Source organism: Notamacropus eugenii, chromosome 7, assembly GCF_028372415.1.
Source record: "Notamacropus eugenii isolate mMacEug1 chromosome 7, mMacEug1.pri_v2, whole genome shotgun sequence".
Classification (NCBI taxonomy): Eukaryota; Metazoa; Chordata; class Mammalia; order Diprotodontia; family Macropodidae; genus Notamacropus; species Notamacropus eugenii.
In genome coordinates, this window is record NC_092878.1 from 167,224,166 (window position 1) to 167,251,227 (window position 27,062).

The window sequence follows — 27,062 nt, forward strand, 5'->3', positions numbered from 1 at the left end:
TCAGCAGGTTCCCGGCTGCTCTTGATTACAAGGCCGGACTACGCCGGGCCTTGGAAGAACCCCAGAATTTACTCCTGAGCTATCCTCTGGGATCTCTGAGGAACACGGAGGATGGAGCACTTGCCACAAGTCATCTCAATGGTCAAGAAAATGATGAAGGTGGATTCTCTCCTTGGCTGGGCCCTGTGTCAGTTCTGGCACCTTCTATAACAGATCATTAAAACAAAAGCTTGTGAGCATTAGGAGGAGGTCAGGCTTGGTCACCGCATTCCCTTGTTTGACAGCATTACTATACTAATGGATTGTTGGCAGACAGCCACAGGCGGCGCGTTACTCAGTTCCTCGTGTCCCATGCAGGAATCTCGTGGTATTGTTGTAGACAACAGGGGAGGTGTGGACTAGACCATGATCGTGTCCGTAAGTGAACCTAGAACCACACGATAGCTGTGCCCACAGAACCGTTCCTGGTCCAGCAGAGTGCGCCAGGAGTCGCCGCTGGCTCAGTGGTGCTAACTGTTTTATTAGAGAAGTTGGGGATAAAGGCATATTAATCAGCTCCATACACTGAATGATACAATCAAAATCCAGAAAAGGTTTTAATGGTGGACAACAGTGGGCTGATACTAACCTGATGGAATTCAGGAATGCCCCACTCTTGGGTGCCAAAAATGATTGTGTGTGGATGTGCCCCGGAAGCAGCTAATAAGAAAGTTGTGGATGAGCACAGATGGATCGCGAGTCAGCAGGGTGACTCATCTAGCCTCAAATAAGTGAGAGTCACTGCCCTGTGCCCTTGTCTGATGGCATCTGTTTTCAAAGAAAGAGTGAGGAAGGAGACCCCCTGAGGTGTCTCCAAGGGCCCTCCCAACTGTGGGATTCTGTGATATTCCAGATTGCTACTCCCTTTATGGGACACCTCAAATCATTTGGGCTAAGCTGGGAAGGTGAGAGCATCCTGGGAGATTCCCTTACAGCCCAGAAGGGCTTTGTAATGCCAGGGTGTATGCCGCAGGTTTCAGGCTCTGCCTGTCATGCTTACCTGGAGAAGTTGAGTGTCTTTGTGGGCAGGAGCAGGGCAGACGAAGGTCAACGTGTCTTTGTTCTCTTGGTGCTGAGAACCTTCCCTGATCTTCAGTTTCCTCATCTGTACAATGAGGGGGCTGGGACAAGGTAACCTGCAGGTTCCCTTCCCACTCTGGACTCAAGATGACACCGATACCGAGCCGTGCTCCCAGGGAGGGAAGCACAGTTGGACTCCAACCCCCTCTTTATTCCAGAAGAACTTGACTAACTGGAGACCTTAACTGACAGTAACAGAATCTCAGGGCCCACAGCCTGCTGGCCAGCTGCCTCCAGCACCAGAATCAAAGGTGTGGGCGGATGGAATGTCATCAAGTCCGTGCTTGACCCCAAGCTGGGTCAGACACTGCAGACCCAGAGGTCTGTACCAGGTGGGGAGGCCTGATTAGACAGATTTGTCCAAGGCAGGATCTGTGGACTTGGAAGGTGCTCTAGATGAGCTGCCACTGTGAGTTAGCAGAGGCCACCTGATGCCCCCTCCCCTGCACTGGGCAGATCACCTCTGCAGGGCAGGGGTCAAGCTGGGGTGGCCCAGTTTGGTACATAAGATGGAAAAAACCCTGAGAAGGGCAACTGAGATGAAGAAGGGGCTTGAGTCTGTATCACTTACCACACTCCTCTGTCAAAGGAGCTGTGGTGGTTTGCTCTGGGGAAGCCCCAGGGGGCATGAGAAAAATGACCTCTAAGGACCATGCCGTGATGTAGACAAGGCATTAAATCTGTTCTGCTCAGGATGGGAAGTCAAGACGCCCATTGAGACTTGAAGTCAGGAAAGAGCTCGCTGACGGTGAAAACTCATCCTAAGTGAAATGGGTGGTGTCAGAGGGCCTTGAGGCAAGGGCTGGCTAACCCCTTGTCCTGGGACCTGTGGTATGGCCAGGTTCTCTTCCAGGCATTGTTTGTATGAAGTTCCTTTGCACTTTGTGAATTGGAGGGATATTCCTTGCACATGGATAGGATGGTCCAATTTAATCAACGTATCATTATCCCCTAAGCCCAGATTCAGTGTAGCAATGCTCAAAACCTCAAGTGACTCATGGTACAGATGAGGCATCGGCAGAGGGGATTAAGTGACTTCCCCAAGGTCGCATACCTCACCAGTGGTAGAGGTCAATCTTCCTAATCCAAGTCCACAGCTCCGTCCAAGAGGCCATGTTCCCTCAGTGGACAAAGGTGAAGATGAGGAGGGGATAGAGAAAGAAGAAGGCACACACTCTTGCTCCGGCACGTGCGGTCCATGCCCAGATCCTGTTCCTTCACCACGTCTCTCAGGGATGCCCCTTTGACAGAGGCCACCCCTCAGTGCAGGCCTTCATCACCTCATCCTCCCCCACTGAATCACTGAAGTGATTTTCCTAAAGCCGAGGACAAGTCATGTCACCCCCACTTCTTCTCAGTCAGCGACAGTGGCTCACTTCCTTCAAGTCAGAGCTCAATGTTTAATGCTTTTGTAAAACCACATCCCAGCAATGCTCCCTTCTCAAACAGTAACGTAGAACTAATTAGCCGAGTCTGAGGGTGTAGTTCTCCCACACCCATCGCCTGCCACCTCCTTACTTCCCAGCTGTAAAATGGGGGTGCGGACCGCAGAGCCTGTCTCCCAGGGTGGTGGTGAGGATCCCATGAGATCGTATCTGTAAAAGGCCCTCAGCACAGTCCCTGGCACAGAGCTTCCCTGATAACTGCCTAGTGGCCTCCATTCCCAAAGCAGGAGGCAGTGGTCACTGGACCAACGCCCCCTACCTGTGCATTAGACCTCTGGACTTGAGCTGAGCTCTCGGAAAAGTCATTGAAAGGATTGTGCCTGTGGCGCCATCAGGGAAGGGGTCCCTCTGCCCCGGGGGCAGCACTTTGTGGTCTGTACAGTGAAAGGGAAATGTCCATCCCTGATCTGTGGGGAGGGGACGAGAGAACAAGGGAACGCTGGGACGCGCCTTTGCTCTGGGTCACTCATGTCTCACATTTTGTTTTCTTGTTTCTGCTTCTTTTTGCCCCCCTTAGCTCCCAGGCAACAAGGATCTTTCCAGAATGGACATTGAAAATGCTCTGAAAATAGGTCTGTCTGCAGCAACAGAGGAGACATCATGGAGGGTTTGGGGGGGTCTGGGGGTGGTGCGGTGGGGGCATTTGCCCGTTTCGTTTGTTTTGTCTTTGAACGATTTAATGCGTTTTTCAAGTTACGTCACTGTGGTTTTACATTGAGAAGCCATAGAGCACTTTAAGTCCAAGGATTTCACCCATCAAGCAGTAGGAAAATCCACTTGGCGTACCATCTTCCAAAGCCAGGTTCATTCCCGTGCACCTTTTCTGCTGAGTTTGATCGGGCCTCTCCTCTGCGAGCCCCTCTAGCTAAGACACAGGGGGAGGGGAGGGGGTCAGGCCTTCCCCTTGGCCGATGGTTCTTAGTCGGGCAGGAGCCAAGGCCGCACGTCTGTGGTGTGCCTCAGTCTCCTCCCCACGCTTGCTTTATTTATTTTCAGAACCAAAGCGGGTTTGCTTCCTGTTTTCAGAACAAATGCCAAAAAGGGTCCAGTGGGCTCGTCTTGGATCTTCACATTTCTTTTCTTTCAAAATTGTCCAAACTTTTTAAGTTTCTTAGAGGACTCGATCACCAGCTAGATGTTTTTGTATTCACCACACCCGGCCTTGCCTGTTTTCTTTGATAAGACTATCCTGGACCTTTGTACTTAGGACACGTTTAACTGTTATTCTAGAGACCCTGATTTTGGTGCTTTCAGTATTTCCCTGAGCAGAGATTTATTTTTGTAACTTTGTAGGTTTGAAACGTTTCTCACTGCTCTCGTCGTACTAAAGACAAGCCCTGTCTTTTCCAGGGCAGAGTGACGCAGTATGCTGTTTCTCAGTCACCGATTAGGACCTGTTTGACAATATTTATAACAAATATTGGAGGAAAAAAGGAGAGAAAAGAGTTATAGAGAGGGCACCATTACCTCTTGCCGGGACCATGTTATATCCTATAACGTGGGATGCCGTGTTAGGCACCAGATACCTCTTTATGATTTTAAAAATCACAGACCACAAAAGCCTGCCCTGTCCTTGGAATAGATCGCCTGGGTGGCCATGGAGCCGTATTGGCCACTAGGCCCTTAGGGGGCCGCCCTTGCATCCTAGCCCAGTCCATCCCCATTTCCTCAAAGTGGAATACAGAGGTCATCCTCTACTTCCAGCATTCATTAAGTATAGCATGAACCTGACCTTTTATTCCCTTTGCCTTATCCTGACCATGTGCTTTCATATAGCAGGATAGCTAGAGCCTGTCCTTTTTCCCCCTTTTGCTTGAACTTGACCCTATAACTTTCATATAGCAAGAACCTATCTTTTTTTTTTCATTTGCCTGAAACAGACCACAGACCCTGTGCTTTCATATGGCAGGAGCCTGTCCTTTCTTTTGCCTTTGCCTGAATCTGACCCATGCTTTCGGAGCTTCTGAATGCCTTCTCACATCCTATTTTGGCATCTTTTGTGCCACAGGAGAAAAGTAGTTCTGAGAGCTGGTGAGGAAGAGGATTGTGTTTAGAAGCTCTGGTCCCTCCTCCCCAGCTTCTGTTCCCAGCAGGTTTACATCTAAAGGGAAACCATGGATTGTAGCAAACATCACTGATGGGAATGAGTATACAACAATAATGAAACATTAAAGCAGGGCCACACTCCTTGGTCAGGACAATTAATCATTAAATAGCCACTTAGCAAAAGCCAGTCAGGGAACCGAGGACAAAACGATTTTATAAGCTCACCTCTTACGAGGCAATAGAAAATCCTTTTTCGCTAATGTTTTACAAAACCAACTTCATTTCCCAGTGGCTCTTTTGTTGAGGTTTACCAGGCCTGGGATTTGTAATACCTCTCCAGCCCAGAGAAAGCCTGGGCAGGCCTTTCTCCCTCTGTACATGGTTCATGGTGATCTTGACTATCTTAGTTACATAAAAATGTCCTGGCTTCCATCTGATCCGGTGATAAAGGCATGGTGGTGACAGGTCAATGTGGTTGAGAATCCAGAGTCTCTTCCTGATTTTGGTTATTTTTTCCATTGCTTTTTTTATGTTTTTAGAACAAACAACCCCCAAGAAAACAGTTTGAAGGGGCTTGCCCAGAGTCAGGTGGTTTGCATGTGGCTGGCTGGATGCTGGCCCATCCTTGTCTTCTGTTCCTCCCCTCCAAACTTCTCGGTGTGTTGAGGCTGTGCCCCAAGTCATTTGTTTTCATGTTCTCACCTAACTTGTCTTACTTTTGTCCTTGCTGTGATTTGGATGCACAGGGTGCGAGTGAGAGCCCTGCTGTCCCTTAGAATTAGAGTCCGAGTGAAGTGCAAGATATCTGTTCTCCTCCCCACCCCCTTCATGTTTCTCATTCTACGGTGAAAAAACAAAATTAAGTTTTGCAGGAAAGTGTAAGCAAGAGAAAATGCCCATTGGGAAACACTTTAGATTCCAGGGAGAAAAAAAATAAACTGGAGAAAACTTGTGATCTCTGTCTGTAGTTGTGTGTGTGCTTTCTGGGGGCCTCCTTGCCTGCCTGCTGGCCTGCTGGCTTTCCTGCCTCCTCCTCTGTGCCCTTCTGCTTCCCAGCACTGCCTCACCAGCCCCGGACCCACTGCCCTTTCTTCCCCTGGGCACTTGTCTCGTCCCTGCCCCTCTTTGGAGGACATGATTAGGGGAGCCAAGCCTGGGAGCAGGAACCTAGATTGAGAGCTAGGAGGGACTTCAGTTGATGGACCTGGTTTCCTCCTTTTGTAGAGGCCCAGAAAGGCTCATTGCCTGGCCTAAGCTGTGCTCACACTTCGTAGTCTCTCACTCATTGTCCTGATGGCTATCGGAGCATGTACGACTCAGAAACCTATAAATAGAGACTTCCTTATTGTTTTGTTGATTGTCTAGATTTAAGAAAGCAATGGAGAAAAGGTTATGCCAATGAAACTGCGGTGTATCTATTTTCTTTTCTGGAGAGCTGATTGTTAAACATTTATCAGCAAGCCCTGGGTCACATAGCCAGTAAGAGTGTGAGGCATCACACCCTTGCCCTCTCCCATGCTCTCTGCCGCCTAGGCTACAGAGGCAGCATCACTCCCCTCATGGCTTCTGTCTCTTCTGCTTAGACCCTCTTGGAGATCCCTCCCCCCCAAAGATTTATCCCCTCAATGGGGAAGACTCCCAAATTTCCATGTCCAGGCTCCTCCAACTACCCTTCCATAGGGTCCCTCCATTTCTTCTCAAGTATGTGGGATCAGCCTCTCCCCACCCCCACCCCCATCCCAGTTCCTTTTGCTCTCTGCCCTCAGAAAGACAGCACACAGATGGGAGCTGGAAAGTAGGAGGGGCCTGTGGAGGGGAGAGAGGGCCAGCCCTGTTCTGGACAACTCGAGGTGAGCCAGGGGACCAGGCAGAGTACAAAGTCCTGATGGGGAAGGACCAGGGAGGCTAATGAATTGCTGGTGTGCTGGCAGCAGGGTTTGGTCATGGCTGGTCATGGCACGGAGACAGCCCAGGAGAGCTTAGTATGGCAGAGAGGACCGATTTGGAAGCCTTTAACATATACTGTGTGACAGGCCAAGCTGTTTTAATCTCTCTGCCTCAGTTTCCTCAACTGTAAACTGATAAAAGCAGCACCTACTTCCCAGAGCTGTCATTAGGATCAAATGGGATCATGTACGTAAAATGCATTGCACAGTACTTAGTGCATAGTGGGCATGTAAGAAATGCTCATTTTGTTTTGTATGATCTCAACATGTATACATGCATGCCTTCTCGAGGGCTGGACAAAGGGTGGGACTGAAGGAAAGAATTTGGAACTCACAATTTTTAAAAATGTTAAAAGTTTGAACGTATTTGGGAAACACAACAAAATATCAACATTTGGAGTTTGCCTGTTGCTCCCTTTATTTCCTTCCCTCCTCCCCTGGCTCAACATGTTCAGTGCCCAGCTATCTGAAATAAAATAGTCTCTTCAGCACGCCATTCAAGGCTCATCCACCTCCCTTCCTACTGTACCCCCCGACACATGGCACCTGCTGTTCACCATTCCCCACATACTCATCATCCCTGGTGACTTTCCTCTGGGCATTCTGGCAGCTCGACCCCCCTTTCCTGAAAGGCAGTAGACCAGACCTTTATTAATGCCTCCCACATGCCAGGCATTGGGAGACCAAGACAGCATGGACAGCCCTGGCCTCTGCTGGAGGGATAGATGGCCTATAGACCCAAGTAAATCAAGGTAACTTTCAGTTTGGAAAGAGTAGCAGCCAGAGGCTCTTTCCCGCCCAAATCTACCCATTTTCTGAACTTTACTGCTTCCTGCAACAGCCCAGGCTCATAGCTTCGAATCAGCCTTGACTCCTCACTCCTTCACCCCACAGCTGAGTCACCACCTGCGTTTGGATGTCCCTCATATTTAGGATTTTACTTCCTCATCTTTCCCTCAACGACTAACTCTTCTTTAAAATGCAGCTCCAGTGTGATCTGTATGAAGCTTTTCTAAATAAAGACCTGCGAATGCCAGGGCCCTCCCTCCCTAGTGCATCACATTTAACCACCTTTATTTGTTAAATAATAATAAGATTTATGTATTACTTGCAAAGAGCTGAACATTCATGACCTCATTTGATCCTCTGTGCAAACAAAGTGGCTTCCAGGGTCACGTGGGTAATATGTATCAGAGGCTAGATTGGAACTTGGGGCTTCCTAGCTTTGAAGACAGCTTTCTGTCCCCTGTACTCTGCTGCCTCTATACCTCCACCATAGGTTGTGAATAAGTCATTTTGGAGCATTATGCAGATTTGGTCATGGATGAAGGCAGCTCACTCCCTGCTTTGATTGGCCAAAAGAATCACACATACCTGTCAGCCTATGTATAAAAACAGTGGTCTTTCTATTGGGGGACCAAGCTAGCAGTGGTAGGCTCTAAGTTCAGGAACTAAGAATTCCATCTTGAGAGTTGGAGCTAAGTCCAACTGAAAGGGAATTGCTATTGGAAAGGGGGGAGGGGGCAAAGTTTCTCTCTTGTCTCTTCCAATTGACCATGTCATCAGAAAGATTGGACCAATAACATCAACTATCTCTAGCTGAGATTGAAGAGATGACCTGAAATCAGTAGGAAACAACACTTCCCAAAGAAGGAAGGACAGATGGATGTGGAAAGACCGAAGAGGCTGGCTGTGAACTTAAGAAAGGACTTTGGGGCCACAGAGCACAAGAAGGATGAATTAATTGTGACTACCCTTGTAGTCTAAGTTTGAGTCCATCCTTCTTATGGCCTTGTATGTATTTGTGGGAGAGGGTACCCCAGGTTTTTGGAGGTGGGGACTATATTTTGCCAGCCTTTCTTACTAAACTCTGAGTAAATACATTTTCTAAAAGCTAATTAAGTCTGTTGGCCAATTGTTAAAAGGAAGCACCCCACCAGGGGCTCGTGAGTGGCACTGTTAGAAGGATAGCCCCTTGGGGTTACTCTTAGATCCTTAAGAGAAGTAGTGGCCAGTCTCATGCCTTCTAATCCGTTTAATTCATTTCAACTCAAATATTTTTTGAAGCACCTACTGTGTGTCAGTTTGACAAGAAATCCTCATGGACAGCATTGGTGTACTAGGGTCCTCGGAGTGAGGAAGAATCCAACACGACTGAACAACAACAGTGTGTCAGGAGTTGTCCCAGACTAGAGATTTGAAGATAAAAATGCAATGGTCTCTGCCATAAAGAAACTTACATTCTACAGGGGAAAGCTTAGACAGTACACAGGTAAGATTAGATAGATATGTACACCTATGTGTGTATATGCACATATGTACAATGAAAAGTAACATTGGGGTGAGAGCACTGGCATCTCTTCCCAGAAGTACAAGGAAGGACTCCTATGGGAGGTAGCCCCTGAGATGAGCTTTGAAATTGACTCAGAATTGTGGGAAGTGTCAGATTTCTTGATGTGCATAGAACGTCTTGTGCAAAGATATGGAGGGAAGGCATTGGTTGGCGTGTAGGGGAAACAGCAAGCAACACGATTTGGCTTGAGCAGAGTTCGTATGGGGGAATAATGGGTGATCAGTCTAGAAAGAAAGCCTAGGCAGTTTTCAGAAAAAAAAATCCAAGCTATTTATAGCCATGTGAAAGAAGGCTCTAAATCATGAATAACTGGAGAAATATAAATTAAAACAACTCTAAGGTTCTACCTCTTACCTTCCAGACTGACAAAGTAACAAATAAAGGAAAATAAATGCTGGAGGGGCTGTGAGAAAACAGGTACATTGATGCATGTTGGAGCTGTGACATGAGCAAGTCATTTTGGAAAACCATTTGGAATTATGGCCCCAAAGCTACTAAACTGTGCCTGCTGCCCTCTGTAAACCCAGAAAGACATCAAGGAAAGAGGAAAAGGACCCCTAGGTACTAACAGTTTGTATATAGCACCTCTTCTTGCGATGGCAAAGAAGTGAATATCTATCTGTTGGGGAACAGCAGACAAGTTATGCTGTATAAATATAATGGAATGCCTCTTTACCTAAGAAGTTATGAAGACAGTTCCAGACACATGGGAAGTCCTTTGGTCTTAAATGAACCGATGCATAGGGAAATCCGTAGAACCAGGAGAAAAATGCAGACAATGACATCAAACCACTTGGAAAACCTCAGATGAACCCAAGGACCAACCATCACTGCAAAGGCTCATGGGTGGCACCTTGGATCTGCTCTAGCTCCCCTATCTCTTCCTTCTTTGTGGTCAGCAGGGACTGGAGGGAGGGGCTGGCAGGGTCGGGGACTGCGGAGGCTGGGTCACAGGGACCCCTTGAAGGTCTTTGGGCAATGCTTCCTCCAGTCTCCTGGAGGGTTCTTGGGCTAGGACTATCTAGCCGCTGCTTCTCAAATCCTTCTGACCTAGGGACATGATAAGTCGAAATGAAAGCCACTTCCCGGAGAAGTAGTCCATGGCTGGACTTCCGTAACCAAGTCTGCTTACGCAGAAGACCTCGGGAGAGCTGGGTAGTGACCGTTTATCGAAGCAAAAGTCAGTCTAGGGACTCTAGATGCTGCCTTTTCTCTCAGTTGGTAAGACTTAGAGGCAGCTAGATCTTGGAGTCAGGAAAAGTCGGTTTAAATATAGCCTAGAAAAAACCCACTTAATCTTCCTGCCTCAGTTTCCTCATCTGTAAAATGAGGCTGACAGCGCCTGCCTCCAGGGTGACAGAGGCTGCTTAGTATCATCTGCAGACCTCACAGCGTGATACAAAGTTACAATGCGCTGTTACTTTTTAAACAGCTCCCCGACAGCTCCCAGGGCGTCCGTGTGCCCACGCGAGCCTGGTCTCGCCCCTACTGCGCCCCCGGAGAGCTGCCTTGTGGGCGCTTCACCGTGACGCCGGCTCCAATCCTGCAGCGAGGGCAGAAACCCTCGGCGTGTTAAACGTCTACACGCGCTCTGGGTCGGAGGAGCCGCTCTCGGGCGGGATGTGCCGCCGCGTGTTTCCTCCCACGGACCCACGGACCAGACGCGCCTCTCCGCTCCCGAGACCTAGCGGAAGCGCCAGGCTGCGAGAACGGGCACACGAACGCCAGCTTTCCGTGCCCATCTCTACAGCAAACCGAACAAAGCGGAGGGCTCGGACACGGAGTCCGCGCCCTGCCTCCGGAGCCTTCGCCTTTCCGCTTCTCTGTCCAAGGCCGGGCCCCAAGCCGGGGCATCGGGAGAAGCGCAGTCCGGGGCAGGGGGGCGTGGCACCCGGGCCGACCTCCCGGAGCATCTGCGGCTACCTCGGACAGCTCCGGAGAGCGCCCCTGGCGGCAGGCGGCAGTGACCGCGGCTATTGGGGGAGAGACAGAGCGGGGGGCGGGCCCGGAGAACCCGAACCACGCCGATCGGCCCGCCCCTCCTGCGCAGGCCCAGACCCGAGGAGCGGGGTCCCGCGCTCGGAGCGGGACGCGCAGGGTGGGAGAGGGCCTTGGAGTGACTGACGTCAAGGGGCGGCGCCGCGGCGCAAGTCACGCAGTGACGCAGGGGGTCAGCGCCGCGCCGCGCCGTCACCGCCTCCTCCCGCTCCTCCTCCTCCTCCTCCCGGCCGCGTGGTGGTGCTGTGGCCAGCGGTACCGGCTCGTGCTCCCTCCGCCTGCCTTCCCCCTCCCGCCGCTCGCGTGCGGCCCCCTCCCTCGTCTCCTTCCGGCGGAAGTGCCCCGCGGTGACGGGCCCCGACGGGCAGGGAGCGTGAGGAGGGCTGCGGGAGAGGGCGGAGTCGGCCCGGGCGGGCCGTAGGGAGGCAGGCAGGCAGGCAGGCAGGCGGGCCGGTCAGTGGCGCCCCGCCTCCAGCTCGGCCCCGCCCCCAGCTCGGCCCCGCCCCCAGCTCGGCCCCGCCCGTGGGCCCTGGGAGCGGCTGTGCGCGCCGCGGAGGGGGCGGGGCGGCGCGCGCGCGCAGGAGGGGTTGGTGGCCGGCGGGCACGCCCCCGCGCCTCCGTGCGCGGCCCCGTCGCCGCGTCTCTCGCCCGGGCACGCCTGCGCGCCCGCGCCGTCCCGGCTCGCGCCCCCCCTAAGGGCGGGGCGGGGGCGGGGCTCGCGTGGCGTGGCGGGGCTCGACGGCGGGCGGGACCGGCGCCGGGGCGGGGCGGGGGCGGGGCCAGGGCCCGGGCCCGGCGGGGTCCAGCACGAGCCCCCTTGGCCGCCGCCGCCGCAGCCGCCGCCGCCGCTGCCGCCGCCGCCGCTGCCGCCATCATGGAGGACAAGGTGTTCACGAAGGAGCTGGACCAGTGGGTGGAGCAGCTGAACGAGTGCAAGCAGCTGAACGAGAACCAAGTGCGCACGCTCTGTGAGAAGGTGCGGCCGGGCGGGGGAGGGGCGGCCCGAACGAGGAGGGGGAGGGGGAGGGGCGGCCCGGAGGCGGAGGGGGAGGGGCGGCCCGGAGGAGGAGGGGGAGGGGGAGGGGCGGCCCGGAGGAGGAGGGGGAGGGGGAGGGGCGGCCCGGAGGGGAAGGGGGAGGGGGAGGGGCGGCCGGAGGGGGAGGGGGAGGGGGAGGGGAGGCCCGGAGGGGAAGGGGGAGGGGCGGCCCGGAGGAGGAGGGGGAGGGGGAGGGGCGGCCCGGAGGAGGAGGGGGAGGGGGAGGGGCGGCCCGGAGGAGGAGGGGGAGGGGGAGGGGCGGCCCGGAGGGGGAGGGGGAGGGGGAGGGGAGGCCCGGAGGGGGAGGGGGAGGGGGAGGGGAGGCCGGGAGAGGGGGGAGGGGCGGCCCGGAGGAGGAGGGGGAGGGGGAGGGGGAGGGGCGGCCCGGAGGGGGAGGGGGAGGGGGAGGGGAGGCCGGGAGAGGGGGGAGGGGGAGGGGCCGCCCGAAGGAGGAGGGGGAGGGGGAGGGGCGGGGCGGCGCCGTTCTCTCGGGGCCTTCTCTCCCCCCTCCCCGTGTGGGGATGCCCTCCTTGGCGTTGCTTGGCCCCAGCGAGTTGTTTATGTGCGGTCTCCGTCCACGTCACGGCAGCCTTCCCGGATCCCCGCAGCGTCCCTCTGCCTCGCAGAGTGGCTCCTGGCCCGGACCGCTCTGGCTTCTCGGCGGTGTCCAGTGTGACCCCCAAACCGGCCTCCCCGCCCCCTCCGGGTCAGTTGTGGACCCTCGGTGCCCGCCGTCTCCCCCAGACTGGCCACTGGGGCCTCAGTGTTTGCTGAGTGAATGAGTGATCTCGCGGAGCCGCTGGAGGTTTGGAGCAGCCTGGGCACGGGTCCGAGAGCTGCTTGAGGAAGGGTCCCCTGCGCCCGGATGAGCGCCGGGGTCTGTGGGGAGGAGGCCTGTGACCTAGAGTGCCCGGAGCCCAGGTGAGGGCGGGGCGGCTTTGGGGCGAGGAGTGCGTGTGCTGTCAGCCCCGTGCGTGGCCTGGCCTGGTCTTAGGTCTTAGCCCCGTGCGTGGCCTGGTCTTAGGTCTCAGATCCGTGGGTGGCCTGGCCTGGTCTTAGGTCTCAGACCCGTGGGTGGCCTGGCCTGGTCTTAGGTCTCAGACCCGTGCGTGGCCTGGCCTGGTCTTAGGTCTCAGACCCGTGGGTGGCCTGGCCTGGTCTTAGGTCTCAGACCCGTGCGTGGCCTGGCCTGGTCTTAGGTCTCAGACCCGTGGGTGGCCTGGCCTGGTCTTAGGTCTCAGACCCGTGCATGGCCTGGCCTGGTCTCAGACCCATGGGTGGCCTGGCCTTAGGTCTCAGACCCATGCGTGGCCTGGTCTCAGACCCATGGGTGGCCTGGTCTCAGACCCGTGGGTGGCCTGGTCTTAGGTCTCAGACCCGTGCATGGCCTGGTCTGGTCTTAGGTCTCAGACCCGTGCGTGGCCTGGTCTCAGACCCGTGCGTGGCCTGGCCTGGTCTTAGGTCTCAGACCCGTGCATGGCCTGGCCTGGTCTCAGACCCGTGCGTGGCCTGGTCTTAGGTCTCAGACCCGTGCGTGGCCTGGCCTGGTCTCAGACCCGTGCGTGGCCTGGCCTGGTCTCAGACCCGTGCGTGGCCTGGTCTTAGGTCTCAGACCCATGGGTGGCCTGGCCTGGTCTTAGGTCTCAGACCCGTGCGTGGCCTGGTCTTAGGTCTCAGACCCATGGGTGGCCTGGCCTGGTCTTAGGTCTCAGACCCGTGCGTGGCCTGGCCTGGTCTCAGACCCGTGCGTGGCCTGGCCTTAGGTCTCAGACCCATGGGTGGCCTGGTCTCAGACCCGTGGGTCACCTGGCCAGTGGCACTCCCAGGCACCGAAGGAACGGAAGGTCTGGGTTCCCGTCTGGGCTGGTGGTGACTCAGGGACCTTTCCTGGGTCCGGAGTCAGTGAGGAGCACCCCCTGGCTCAGTCCGACCTCCCCTCCCTGCCCCCTCCACGCCGCTTCTTCACGTTTTCCCCTTTCAGTTCCATGTCAGTAGTGTCAGCCTAGCCTGTGAGCCATGCTGAGGGCTCCCTGTAGCCTGACTGGTACTGAGGCCTGAGGCTGACTCCGGCTTTGTGTGCTGTCCTTCACGTCAGTGAGGTTCAATGTTGGGAGGGGTTTTTAACCAGTTCTCTTACCCTTAAACGTACATGGTCAGCTGAGACAAGCAGCTCTGAGACCTTTCTCCCACTGCTGATGGATGCTGGGGTGGCCGTCAGTGGACAGAATGTTTGTTGAACTTTTTAGGCAGATTGTGTGACTTTGGCTTCTCTAATAACCCTCTAATCCTCTTCCTTGATGCCAGCCGCAAGCGGGCTCTGTCTTATACCAGGAACAGTGCAGCCACCCAGAGGAGGATAATCCAAGAAGCTCTCCGCTCCCGTGGCTTGCCTGGGACTGTGCCAGTAGTGGCAGCAATACTAGCTCTCAGGAGGGTGCCAGAATGAAAGTCAGTCTGTCCTTCAGGCCAGCACTGGCAGCAGTGAGGCTACCCTGAGCAGGGGTGTAGCCAGGTAGCCCTGATTTGGCCTGGATTGTTTAGGATGATGACCTGTGGGTGTACCTAGAGGTGGCCTGTCCATCGTAGGATCTTCATTCTCCCTGTCACTAGCCATTACTACCTTGGGATGGACGTCTTGGACAGAGTGGTCTGACATCTCTAATTTAACAGAATTGATATTCCTTTGAGACCTGCTTGCTCTGAACTTCTAGTTCGTTTCCACAGACTTTCTTCAGCTGGGACAGGGCCAGACATCATCTTCCTTCCCATCCACCCCATCTGGTTTTAGAACACTAGTCACATGACCAGTTGGTAATGTACCATTTCCACCAGTCTTGTGTCAGACATCTTGGAGAGGTTGACCAGGTGCTTGTGATACAATGAAGTCCAGAGCAGAGGTGTGTCTTTAGCCTTGCCATCCTTCCCAATGACTCCCCCTCTTTTGAGTGAGGTGCTTTGAGCTTTTGTCAAACATGGTGTCCCTGTTCCAACCTGAAACTGGAACGAAGGCTCCTGGGCCTGGGTGGTGGCCATCACCTAAGTACTGACTTCCTTGACTGTCTCTTCCTCTGGCTCCTAGTCCATTTTGTTGATACCAACAATCACTTGTTGCACACCCCAGGTGTAGACTGGGAGGGGATGCTCGGGAGTCTGCCCCTTCTTCAAGATACAATTCAATACCCATGGCATGGTCAATGGAGATGAGACTGTACTCATGGACTTGATGAAGTCCCCGCATCTTGGGGCATTAATGGGAGTCTTCTTGCCAGTTTTCTGTAGGTTTAGGGATGGTTTTCATTAACTTGTGTTCTGACCACAAACCCATTATTAAACGTCAAGCAGAAATCGCCAAACTGCATACCCTTTGACCTACCAGTACCACTACTGGACCCATCCCTATCAAAAAGAAATCAGAGAAACGGAAAAAGGGCCTGCCCACCTGTACAAAATGTATATATATTCATGTCCTTAGACTGTATGTGTAGATGGAGAGATAGAAAGCAGGTCTTTTTGCTATAGCAAAGAACTGGAAACTAAGGGGGTTCACATCAGCTGGGAAAGAGCTGAACAAAATGCAGTATAGGAATGGAATCGAATATCGTTGTGTTGTAAAGATTGACCGCTCACAGGGAAGGGTCTGTAAACTCCTGCCAGCTGAAGTGAGCCAAACCAGGAGAACCTTTGATCCAGCAGCAGCCCCCTTGTGAAGTCAGAGTGTTGTAGAGACTCGATAAAGTGTGTGGCTTCCCATGATAGAGGCGATGGCCCGACGAGCCCCAGGAACATGGATCATTTTGGATGTAGCCATGGTGGGCGTTTGTGCTTTTGACCCTTCCCCCATTCTCCCCTCTCTCTTTTTAAATACAGTTTTATTTTTTCAGTCAGCAAAAGTCTTCCCTCCCTCCCCTCTGTTATAAAGGTGTGAAGTCAAGCAAAACAAATTTCCATATTGGCCACATTTAAAAAACTGGGTATGTGTCACTGCATTGCGATAGCCTTTCCCTCTGGCTCAGGAGACAGGCGGCTTGTTTTATTACTAACCCTCTGGAATTGTGGGTCAGCATTTTAGGGATCAGAGTTCCTATTTCCAACTTCTATTTCCCATACTGTTGCTACATAAATTGTTCTGCTGGTTCTGTTGAATTCATTCCACAACACTTCATACAAGTTTTCCCAGGTCTCTCTGAGACCATGCATCTCATTTCTTTACAGCACAATAATATTCCACCATAATTTTATACCACAGCCTGTTCACGGCATCCCCTCAGATTCCCGATCTTTGCCATAAATATTTTTTGGTACATCTTTAGCTAGAGATTATTTTGCTTATCCAGCCTCCATTTAATTTCCCACTTGTTTACCTTTTGAGTGAAATGTATTTCTGTACTCAGTTGTGTGTTGAAAGGCACGGTGTCCTTCCCTTTGACTAGTTCAGATGAGAGGAAGTTCAGGTGTCAGCTGCTCCCCGCCTCTTCTTGACTCACACACCCCAGTTATGTAAGATCATTTTCTCCTACCTTCTCTTGCCTTTCCCCCATGCTATATTCTCCTTTTTCCCTTCTACTTTGAAGATCACCAAGACACAGTGGAGCCACTCTCAGGGCTCCAAGCTCATTGAATGACCTCTGCTGATCAGAAGGAACTCATGAATCAAGTTCATATTCAGATTTCAGCATGTTATCCTCCTCTATTCTCTTAGAATTGGTTGTTCTTGGTTTACCTGTTATGTTTTTCATGCCTGGGTTTGAACTTCCCAGTTTCTTTGCAGAGCTGGTTTTTTCGCCAGGAATACTTGCAAGTCCCCCATGTCATTAGAGATCCGTTTTAGCCCCTGTAGGACTGATTGTACAGTAGATGATTCCTGACTGGAAGCTCATGTTCATTACCTCTGGAATATCATATCCCAAGCTCCCCGCTCTGTCATTGTGGGGGCTGTTAAATTGTGTGCCATTGACTGACTCCTTTTTTTCGTTTCTTAGACTATTTTTTCTTTGCCGTAGAAGCTCGATTTTGGCTGTGAAGTTCCTGGAAGTTTTCTTTTGGGCATCTCTGTCAGAAGGTGGATTCTTCCTTTTTACTTTGTTGTGTGACTCTAAGAGGTGTGGGCAGTTGGCTTTTTTCTTTTAAAAAGTTTTCTGCATTTGAAACAGCAGAAATCACCCTTCTTTCCTTCCCCCTATAAAGAGTGAAATAGAAACAAAATTTGCGTTACAAAAACAAAATTTTCACGTTGACCGTGTCCAAAAAACCTTTCTTTCTTCATTCTGCCCTCTGAAACCTTCACCTCCCTATCATCGTGAGTCCTAGGTCTTCCAAGCTGTTTGTCTCTACCAAAGCATTGTGCTAGAATGGTCACACCCCCTCTCTGTGTCTGCACACCTCTCTCTCTCACTGTGCCAGCCTGGGCTAGAAAAATGATTCCCTGTGCCTTTTTTTTTAATGTCTCCTTTTGGATTCATTCTGATGTGGTTTTTAGAGGTGCTTGGAGTAATGAGTACATGAGAGCTTGGTGCTCTTCCTGCTACTTTACCAGGCTTTGCTGTCTATCCAGATTGCTTTTTTTTTTACAAGGATTTTCTTTTTCTTTTTTCTTAGATAAGGAAAGTTTGGGATAGGAGAGCCCCGCCCCTCCAAAAAAAAAAACAAAACCCCGAAGACAAGAGTATCACTGACACATCTTATAAATGTATAGAGGATAACAAAAGGTTTATACTTGCGTAGACATCTGTGAAAGATACCTATTGAATTTATTACACTTTTTAAAAGAAAATTAAGTTCTACTTCGTAGAGTCCTAGTTTCAAATACAGTTCACTTTTTGTGTTTTACTTTCAAACTGCCCATTTTATTTAGTGTTTTAAGTTCAGAATTTTAAAAAACACACAGACTTAATAAATAAATATTCAGTAGCTCTGGACCAAGGTCCCTTGGGCATTGACATTGACCTTCCAGTGGCTCCTTTGGGAATCTGGTCACCTAGGCCACATCCTGCCTTCATCTTATCCACAAGAATAGTAGGAGAGAACTTTGTTAAATGCTCTGCGGGAATCCAGGTGGAATCTGTTTGAGCTGAACATTTTGCCCTCTCCCTCTCTAATAACCCTGTTAAACAAAAGGCAAAGGTTAGTCTGTTGTGACGTACTCATGCTGCCTCCTAGTTGTCATTTATTCCTTTTCTAGGTGTTCAGAAACCATCTCCTTAAAAACACCTGCTTGAATTTTGCCAGAAGTCTAAGTCAAGCTTATTGGTACAGAATTATACAAGGCTTTGGGTTGTCATAAGCATAGAAAGCAAGCAGCTGAATAATATGTTAGGTAACTCCTGGGTCTAGGTTCCACCCTAGACCTTTCATTGAAACTCTGAAGCCACCGTTTTCAGTTCTGTAGAAACTGAGGTAGACAGCAGGTCCATAAAGGCCATAGTGACTGAGCCCAAGAGGACGTGAAACTGTGGCTCTTGTCTGAGACAGGTCTAAGTGCTCTCTCCTTTGGTCTGAGCTGTGCCTTGCTCTCTGCAGGCCAGTCAGCTCAGGCCTGAGGACTGGTTTCTGATGACAGCCCTGTCACAGAAGCACACTTGGCCCTCACTTTGTTTTCAGTAAGCCCTGTTGAAATTAAACTGATGGTTAAGCTCATCTTGGGGGGAGGAGGAGTTCTTTTCTGAAGCTTTAGATGAGTGTGGCTGGGGCAGAAGTAATATTATTCTGATTAACACTTGAAGAAGTGTATCTCTCTGAAAGAACTGAATTGTCTAATGCCACTTCTAAAACATACATAGAAACTACTTATTAATCAGCCAATGACTCACCACCCCCCTCCATTTCTGCTCTGTTGTCAGCTCTTGTCATCTCTGCCTTCATAACATGCCACATATGCCTCCTCTCCACTCACAACATGGCCACCCTCTTAATATGGGGCCCTGGACACCTACACTCACCTCCTCCTTGTCCTGCCCAACTCCTGTCTCTCCTTCTTCCAGCCCATCCTCCAGGCAGCTCCAAAGGTCTCACTGGGTCCCTCTTCTGCTCACATAACTCCTATAGTTGCTTCTTACCACCAGGATCAAATAAAAATCCTCTCTGTGACCTTTAAAGCTCTTGTCTTACATGTTACTTCCCTCCTTGGGTTCTTGACCAGGTTCCATGACCTTCACACACAATGTTCTGCCCTGGCCTGGAATGTTCCTCCTTCCTGGCCTCCAGCTTCCCAGGCTTCCTTCAAGAGTCTGCTCATGCTCTCCCTTCATGAAAGCTCTTTCCCACCTTTCTAGTGCCTTCCCCACTCAGATCACTTCCCATTTGCTCTTTGTGTCTTATTATGTACATAGTTCTTTGTCTTCGAGTGGGAGCTCCTTGAGGGCAGAGACCATGTTCTTACCTTTCTTTGGCATAGCACAGAGTTTGTGTCCAGTGGGCACTCATTGACTGACTGACTGACCAGACTTGTTACTGAGCTGGCCTCTTGTATATCTTGTCCTCATTCTGGGAGCTGTTGGCTGAAGATATCCTTGTCGGGCTTGATTTGTTTTGGTGGTGGTTGCTTCTGATCTTTTTTGTGGGAAATGTCACCTAAGGCAGGCCATGGTGGTAGATACTTGTGCTTCTGTTGTCAGGACACGGGGTTGGTTGAAATTTTTTTTTAATTGCATTAAGTGGCTACTCTGTCGTAGGTGCTGGGAATTCAGAGTTAAAAAAACCAAAAATCAAGACCAGTTCCTTCCTTCACAGAGCTTCTATTTCACTGGGTTGCCACAATGTGTCCATACTTATGTCTAGTACCAGGAGAATGTGGAGAGGAGAGAGGAGAACACAGGGGAAGGGTGCAGCTTGGAGGAGCTAAAACCTGTGCTGAACCCTATAGGAAAGCTGGGGAAGAGCGCCATCCTTGTGGGAATCCCACAAGGCTTCTGCAAAGGCACAGGGAACAGCCCCATTAGGCTGGAAGGTCGAGTCTTTGAAAGGGAGGAGGATGAAACAAGGTTTGACCTGTAGGTGGAAAGGAGCCAGATCAGAGGGCCTGGAAAGCCTGGCTACAGAGCTTGGGATGTTTTCTAGAGGCATGGTGAGCCAATGAAGAATGTTGAGCAAGGGAGTGACCTGTACCTTTGCTTTGCTTAGACTGTTTTGGCCTCTGTGGAGAAAAGATTGAAGAGGAGAGATGGGCAGCAGGCAGGTGGGTTATACACTAACTAAGGAGTGGAGACAAAAGGGTGAGGGAGGTCTGAGTTAGGATAGATGGAGGTCTGTGGGAGGAGAAGGGCCTGGAGGTGAGTCATGTGCCAGTGGGTGTGATCCAGAGGACTTGGGTCTGCTGCGACATCCAGGGTCACTTATTTCTAGTGGAATTTGGCAAGTGTTTCCAACGCTGAGATTCGTATTTTCAGGCATAAGCAGAAAGGATTTATTATCACTACGTAGAGAGGATCAAAGAAGGATCAAGCTAAAAACAAAGGTACAGGTTGTCCACAAGCATTTGTTAAGCACCTTCTACATAAAAATAGCATGGCATCAGGGGTTCATTAAGTGAAATAAAATACATTCAGATTCACCGAAGAGTCTTTGTCGTGTGCCACTATGTTGCCTTGGAATAATATTGTCCTTTGGCTGCCTGAGTCAGAGTCATGTTTGTGGCGTATCAGCTGGTCCTTTATTTTAGTAATATCTGTATTTTTATGTTGACTCGAGTGAGTCTGTCTTGAAAGCATTTCAGTCTGGGAAGAACATGTTTGGTATTTCTTTAAGAATTATTAATGTGTAGAAGTTGAAAGTTTCCTGTTTTTATGTTGTAAAATCATTGCATTTTTAAACCTCTAAAGGGAGCCACAAGATCTCATGTTCATCTTCCCCCTACCCCTTTGAGCTCCAGAATTCTAGGGTTCTTTCATCTTCCCACAGCCACAACAGCAAAACCCACATTGCCTGACCCCCTTTCCTTTATGCTACCACCATACTCCCTTTCTCCACAGTCTTCACAGTCATACCTTTTGGAAAAGTTCTGTTGTTTGTACTCTCTCAAGCTGTGTGATAGACAAGGGAAAAGAATGGCATGGAAATGTCAGGGCATTCTCTTCCAGTACTTTTAGGATAGGTTCCCAAAAGAGTAAGGATGAAGATGTGGCTGGTCCCCTGTTTGGGAACTGGGGGACTTTCTCCACGACTTCCCTTTTGTCCTGAAAGGGGGGCCTTGGACTTGAAGCTGTTACTCTGTATTGGGTGTAAGTATAGATGTGCCCTCAGCCTTCACTGAGGTCAACAGCCCTGCAGGCTGGCTCCCAGGAGTGTCCTTCTTGATTCAGTCCTCTTGCCTTCAGCTTTCAGGCTCTTCTTTCTTCATTCCAACCCTTGAAAACTCATTCCTTGGGTCCTCTTAGACAGCCTTCCAGTTGGAGGGGATGATGGGCAGTTTCCTTTAGGGGTAATGAAAAAGGCGCTAGATTCAGAATCACAGGATCTGACTTCCTTTCCACCCTTAGGGAGGTCATTTCACTTTTGTGCTGAAGAATGAAGATGTTGGGGACTGGATAACTGGCTGAGGGTCTCTTCTATTTTTAAGTCATTGATTCCATGATTCTTGAGATAAGGCAGCTGCTCACTCTGAACTTGTTCTCTAAGGTCAGGGTCCCCCTCAAGAGGAGCCCTTAGTTGGGGTTCATATTGTATTCAAGGTAGAATAAACCAAGACAAGGATAGCACAGAACTTGGATCCAATCCTGTAGAAGTATGGCTTAATCCCAATGATTCCCAGGCCACCGCCTTTGTCTTGTGTCTTGCTTGTAGAAGTCTACTTCCTGGTCTCCCCTCTTCCCCTTACAATCCAGACTTGAGTAAGTCCTGCGACTTCCAACGCTTGTCATTTTTTGCTCTGTAAAACAAGCAGGATGGGGTTTGATTTCCACAGGCCTCTTCCAACTTAAACTCTAGGATGCAGTGATCTGGAGCACCTCCCATGTTCCTCGGCAAGTGTGGATCAAAGGTCCTCGCCACAGATTTGTGATATTTGGAGCTGGAAGGAGTCAGTCCCCTCATTTTCTAGATGAGGAAGGTGAGATTCAGAAGCAGGGTCTCACAGTTACTAAGTGCCAGGGTGAGATCCAAAACCCCTACCCCAGCCTCCTTCTCTGGGTAAAACACATAGCATTGCCAGGCCTGTTCATGGAAGTGGACCCAAGAAAGAGTCAGGAGAGTACAGAGAGGTGAGAGAGTGTCCACAATTTGATATTTGGCCTCCATGAGAATAACTTTGGCAATCATGTCTATCATTGTGTCATCTGTGAATGCTAGATATTCATTTGAATGATTATTTTCAGGAAGCATCTTGAACTTTACTTTGCTTCAGTAGGTAACTATACCCAGAGAAACTGGCCCTTTACTGTGCAGTAGATGCAGTGCTGCCTGCTGGGTTTTGACTGAATGCTCTGGAGAATGGTTTTCAGTTCAAAGATTCCTTAGGTGCCTTTTGGACTGTGTATGTATTGGTACCTTGGTGAGAGGTGGGGCAAGCTAGCATTTGGAGTCCAGTCCAGGTTGTCATGGCCTCTAGTGACTTTGGGCTGAATTGCCTAATCTTTTGGGCCTCAGTTTTCTCATCAGCAAAATTGGAGACTTAAGTTGGATTTTTGATTTGGCCCAGACTTAGGATTACACGGCTATATGGACCTCTGAGGAAGGAAACAATTGCTTCGAAGTTTTTAGGCTCTGGGTGGTATCTGGGGCATTGAGACAACTGTATTTAACCATCGAAGAATATTCCAGTTGGAAGGAACCTCTGTAGATTTATCTTGGGAAAGGAATCCCAGCTGAAACACATCTGACGCAGAAGGTCATCCAGTTTGGAGACCTCACAGCCTCTTTTATCCTGGTACAGGGCTGTCCTCTCTGGCACTTCTGACGCTTGAATGCAGCTGTCTTGTTCCCTGCACTTCTCCAGACTGAACATACTTAGTTTCTTCAACTGACCCTCCTGGCATTGGCTCTAAGCCTTTGGCCTTCCTATGGAAGTCCTCTGTGTTTTAGCCTGGACGCTCTTCCCTTCGGGGAGTGTGACCTTGGCAGAGGCCACCAAATCTTCGCTTTCTCTTCTGTCCTGTAATCTCCCGCTGTGGACTCGAAGTGAACAGGCAGTTCACTAACCCTCCCCAGATCTTTTTCCAAAGACCCTGTTGTCTTACCATGCCCACTCAGCCCATCTTATACTAACCAAGCCTAATAAGGCTGTCTATTTATCCCTACTGAATTTCATGTGACCAGATTCATCCTAATATTCCATCTTCTTAGGTTGCCTGAGCTCACCATCTTGATTCCCACGGTCCTTGTTAAATTGTACACGGGACCGGTGAAGGACAAGTCTCTGGAGCCCTCCATTGGTGGCTTGACAAGCCATTGTAGGGATACGGAGCCAGTAGTAGGACCTGCACCTAGGTCTTCCTGGTTCCAGGCTCAGCTCACTCTTCATTAAGCCACCTTGCCTAAATGTAGGGTTTGCAGAGCACTTGACAGACATTGTTTCATATATTCCTCAAAACCAAGCATCGTGTAAAGTCAGTGATACTAGAGTTATTAGCTCTGGTGAGGAGGCAGGTTAGGTGGAGAGCCTGCTGTTTGCTGCTAAGCTGATACAGGGATTATCTGGAGACTGTTGGCGGAGACTCCATGGAAAAAGCGTCTTTGATGCTGTTTGTTTTTGCTGTTGCTCTGACTGCCCAAGAACATCCCTCCTCCGCAGAGCCCTTCCTTGTGACAAGAAAATCAATTAAGTGAACGAAAGGTGACTGCTGTTGCCTGCAGTCTTCTATGCCTGGAGCTCACACCTACCTGTCTACCAAGAGCAGGGGCATCTGTTTTGTGCCTGCTCCTTTAGCAAGCGTTTAGGAAGGGCCTGTTGAGAGCAAGGCACTGGGCCCAGAGAAAGTGGGGGGAGGGACAAATGTCCTAGAGAAGCTTGCCTTCTATCAGGAGAAGAAAGTTTGACATACACACAGATTACTGCTCCAGAATGTATACAGTGGAAATACAGGATTGTTTCTGAGAGAGAACTCCGATAACCAGGAGGACCAAGATCGACCTGGTACTGGGGGAGGGAACTGGCCTAGCTGTCCAACATTTTTGTTCCTTTGGAGCCCAGATTGGGCCTTGCATTAAATCAGAATCCTGATGTCCCTTAGAGTGGTTTTTATTTACATCTTGTTCTCTTGGTAAGCTTCCTTTACCATCGTAAGATTACATTTTAAAAGAAAAAAAGGAACATTTGCCTTCCCTAGCAGTATTCTCCTGTGTAACTTTCCTGAATGTTATCGAGATCATGTGATAGTTACATTGGCAGATTTCCTGACGTCAGGGAAATAGAGAAATACATTTTAATTTCTCCAGGGCGTATTGTTTTATTTTTGGCTTTTTGTGACCTGGGTTGACTTAGACTGAAATAGAAATGCAAATGTATAGAGTTTCTTATTTGGCAATTTTGAGTTTGAAACTATATCTCAAAGTGAATAAAAATAAGTTGTTGAGAAGTAGATGCTTTTTTAAACTTGTCTGAGTGTTATTCAAAAAACCTCAGATACATGGAATCTTAGAAGTCATCTAGTCCTGAAGATTCTTAACCTGGGGACCTGAGAATTTGTAAAGATTTTAATAATTGAATTTCTTTCCTTTGTAAACCTGTGCATTTTATTTTCTGCCCTTAAACATACTGAGAAGAGGCCTATAGGCTTCATGACATTGCCAGAGGAGTCCATGACACAAAAAACCCAGTTTAAAACCCCTGATCTAATCCAAGCCCCTCATTTTCCAGATGGGGCAATGAGGCACCTCTGTTTAGTGACTTGTCCAGGATTTTTTAGGTAGCAGATGATCAAGCTGGGATTCAAACCCAGGTCCTCACATTCCAAATACAGTCCATGACCTTTCCATTACTGAAGATAGGGAATGAGTTTTTCTAGATAGTTGAGGGCATATTATACCTTTACACAGAAAACTTTTATTTATTTGAACAGTTTTGGATAGAAGTTTTCATAATTCTGTTTCATAAATGTGTTTAGTTGTTTCAGTTATGTCTTATTCTTCATGACTTCATTTGGGGTTTTCTTAGCAATTTCTTAGCAGTTTACCATTTCCTTCTCCACATCGTTTTTACAGATGAGAAAACTGAGGCATACCGTGTTAAGTGTTAAGTTAAGCTGTGTTAAGTCACACAGCTAGTAAGTGCCTGAGGCCAGATTTGAACTAGGAAAGACGAGTTTCTGATTCCAGGCACAGCACTCTGCTCTGTGGCGCCACCTAGCTACCCATTGCATGAACAAATAAGTGTTCAGTAAAACTATATTTTAAAAATAAAGTTATGCATGTGTCTTTAATAAAAAGACCTTATTGAATCTTATATGCTTTTTCAAATAACTCAGGGTCATTGTCATGAACATTAATTATTGAAAGGTGACAGACTCAGGATGCAGAATGAGACATACATTTTTGGATATCGCCAATGTGACCATTTATTTGCTTGATTGTTTATTTGTTATGAGGGTTTTCTTTTTATTTTTTTCAAGGGGGGAGGTGGAGGGAAAAGAACATAGGTATTTGTTAATTTTAAAAAATAGTTCTATTGTGTTCTACCTGCGTGGTGCTTTTTTAAGCTGAGGTTTCCTTCTGTTCTGCTCCTTCCAGCCACTTTTCCAAGTAAGACCGTGTGAGGGGAACTTCAAGTCTGGGGACTTGGGTTCCAGTCCCTGTTCTGACGCTTACTTTGGGTGTGATGTTGGGCAAATTAATGTTATCCTCTGACCTCAGAACCTTCATTTTTAAAATGTGGGAGCTGAACAAGGCGGCTTCCTCTCAGAATCTCCCATCCAACTTCCCTTACTAGGCCTGGCCGCAGTTGTCTCCCTCCTCTTCTTTCTCCCACGTGTAGGTCTTGGTTTTGTCTTTTGTTAAGGACGTCTGCTAAGCCCTCGTGGCTTTCTGCATAAAGAGAGCCCTTAGGCTCTAAGGTCTCCTGCGTAGGACTCCCTTGTGGGCTTTGTTGGTGCTCTGGCTGTGATGCTGACTCTGATTAGATCCTGCATGTAGTTAATCTACTTTGAATTTGTGAAAGGTTCCAAAAATTCATTGAATAAAGATGAAAATCAAGTCAAAAACTCGTGAAATCTGGTGAGATGGCAGGTGGCTGGCTGGAGAAATATCGTTCGAATGGAGGGTCTTTCACTATGGGGGGGTGCAAAGAGGGGATTAGCAAGCGCTCAGTAAGTGCTTACTGTGTGCCAGGTACTGTGCTGAGCACCAGGGATGCCAAGCAAAGCAAGCAGTTTCTGGCCAGTCTTGCTGTGCTTTGGTGCAGTCTGTTCCCAGTGCCCCTCTCCCCTTCCTCCCCAACCCTCATCAAGCATTTGGAGGATGGGAGAGGCCTGGTGCTCTTCATGTAGGTTTGTCTCTTCTTGCTCCCAGGAGTTTCTCTGGGATGATGCTTTGCACTTTTCTGACAGGCTAAGGAAATCCTCACAAAAGAATCCAATGTCCAAGAGGTCCGTTGTCCCGTCACCGTCTGCGGCGATGTCCACGGCCAATTCCACGACCTGATGGAACTCTTTCGAATTGGTGGGAAGTCACCCGACACAAACTACCTTTTTATGGGCGACTATGTGGACAGAGGCTACTACTCAGTGGAGACTGTGACTCTTCTTGTATCACTAAAGGTACAGGAATTTTCATTTTTATTTAAACTAATGAAAAAGTATTGCATTTATTTCTTTTATTTTAATTGAATGTTAAATTAAATCTGGGTTTCACTCTCATCCTGCTTGTTTGAACTCAGTTATTTCTGAGGTCTTTTCAGGCTTAAAGCTTGGGGCCTTGTCTTGACCTTCAAGGCCCTCTCTAGATTGTCCCGAACTTCTCATTTCACCCTGATCCTTATTACCATCCACTCCTTGCCCCTCTGCTCATTCCCACCTCTGGGGCTTTGCTCTGACTGTCGTCCTTCATGACTCTTCAGCTCTTTCTTTGGGACGGAGCAAGGCCCGGTGTTTGTGGGCTCTAAATAAGATGCAGAAACTGTCCTTTTCTCACCACCTCGAACCCCTTCAGAAAAGTAATTTAGTTGAATATTTGGATAGAGCGGTGAGCACACAAGCAGT

The 27,062-nt window shown here is 49.7% G+C and overlaps 2 protein-coding genes across 6 annotated transcripts in view; both read left to right on the top strand.

The window, feature by feature from the left end:
- The window catches only part of TEX15 (testis expressed 15, meiosis and synapsis associated), a 49,893-nt gene extending 44,328 nt beyond the window's left edge, over window positions 1-5,565 (top strand). For all 5 annotated transcript variants that reach the window (XM_072625489.1, XM_072625490.1, XM_072625486.1 and 2 more), the window contains one exon: window positions 3,082-5,565. In XM_072625489.1, the coding sequence (XP_072481590.1) occupies window positions 3,082-3,119 (38 nt within the window). In that variant the 3' untranslated portion in view covers window positions 3,120-5,565. The remainder of the gene's footprint in view (window positions 1-3,081) is intronic.
- Window positions 5,566-11,696: 6,131 nt separating this feature from the next.
- Window positions 11,697-27,062, top strand: part of PPP2CB (protein phosphatase 2 catalytic subunit beta) — a 30,009-nt gene continuing 14,643 nt past the window's right edge. The window contains exons 1-2 of the mRNA XM_072625492.1: window positions 11,697-11,883; window positions 26,412-26,621. Coding sequence (XP_072481593.1) covers window positions 11,782-11,883; window positions 26,412-26,621 — 312 coding nt within the window. The 5' untranslated portion in view covers window positions 11,697-11,781. The remainder of the gene's footprint in view (window positions 11,884-26,411; window positions 26,622-27,062) is intronic.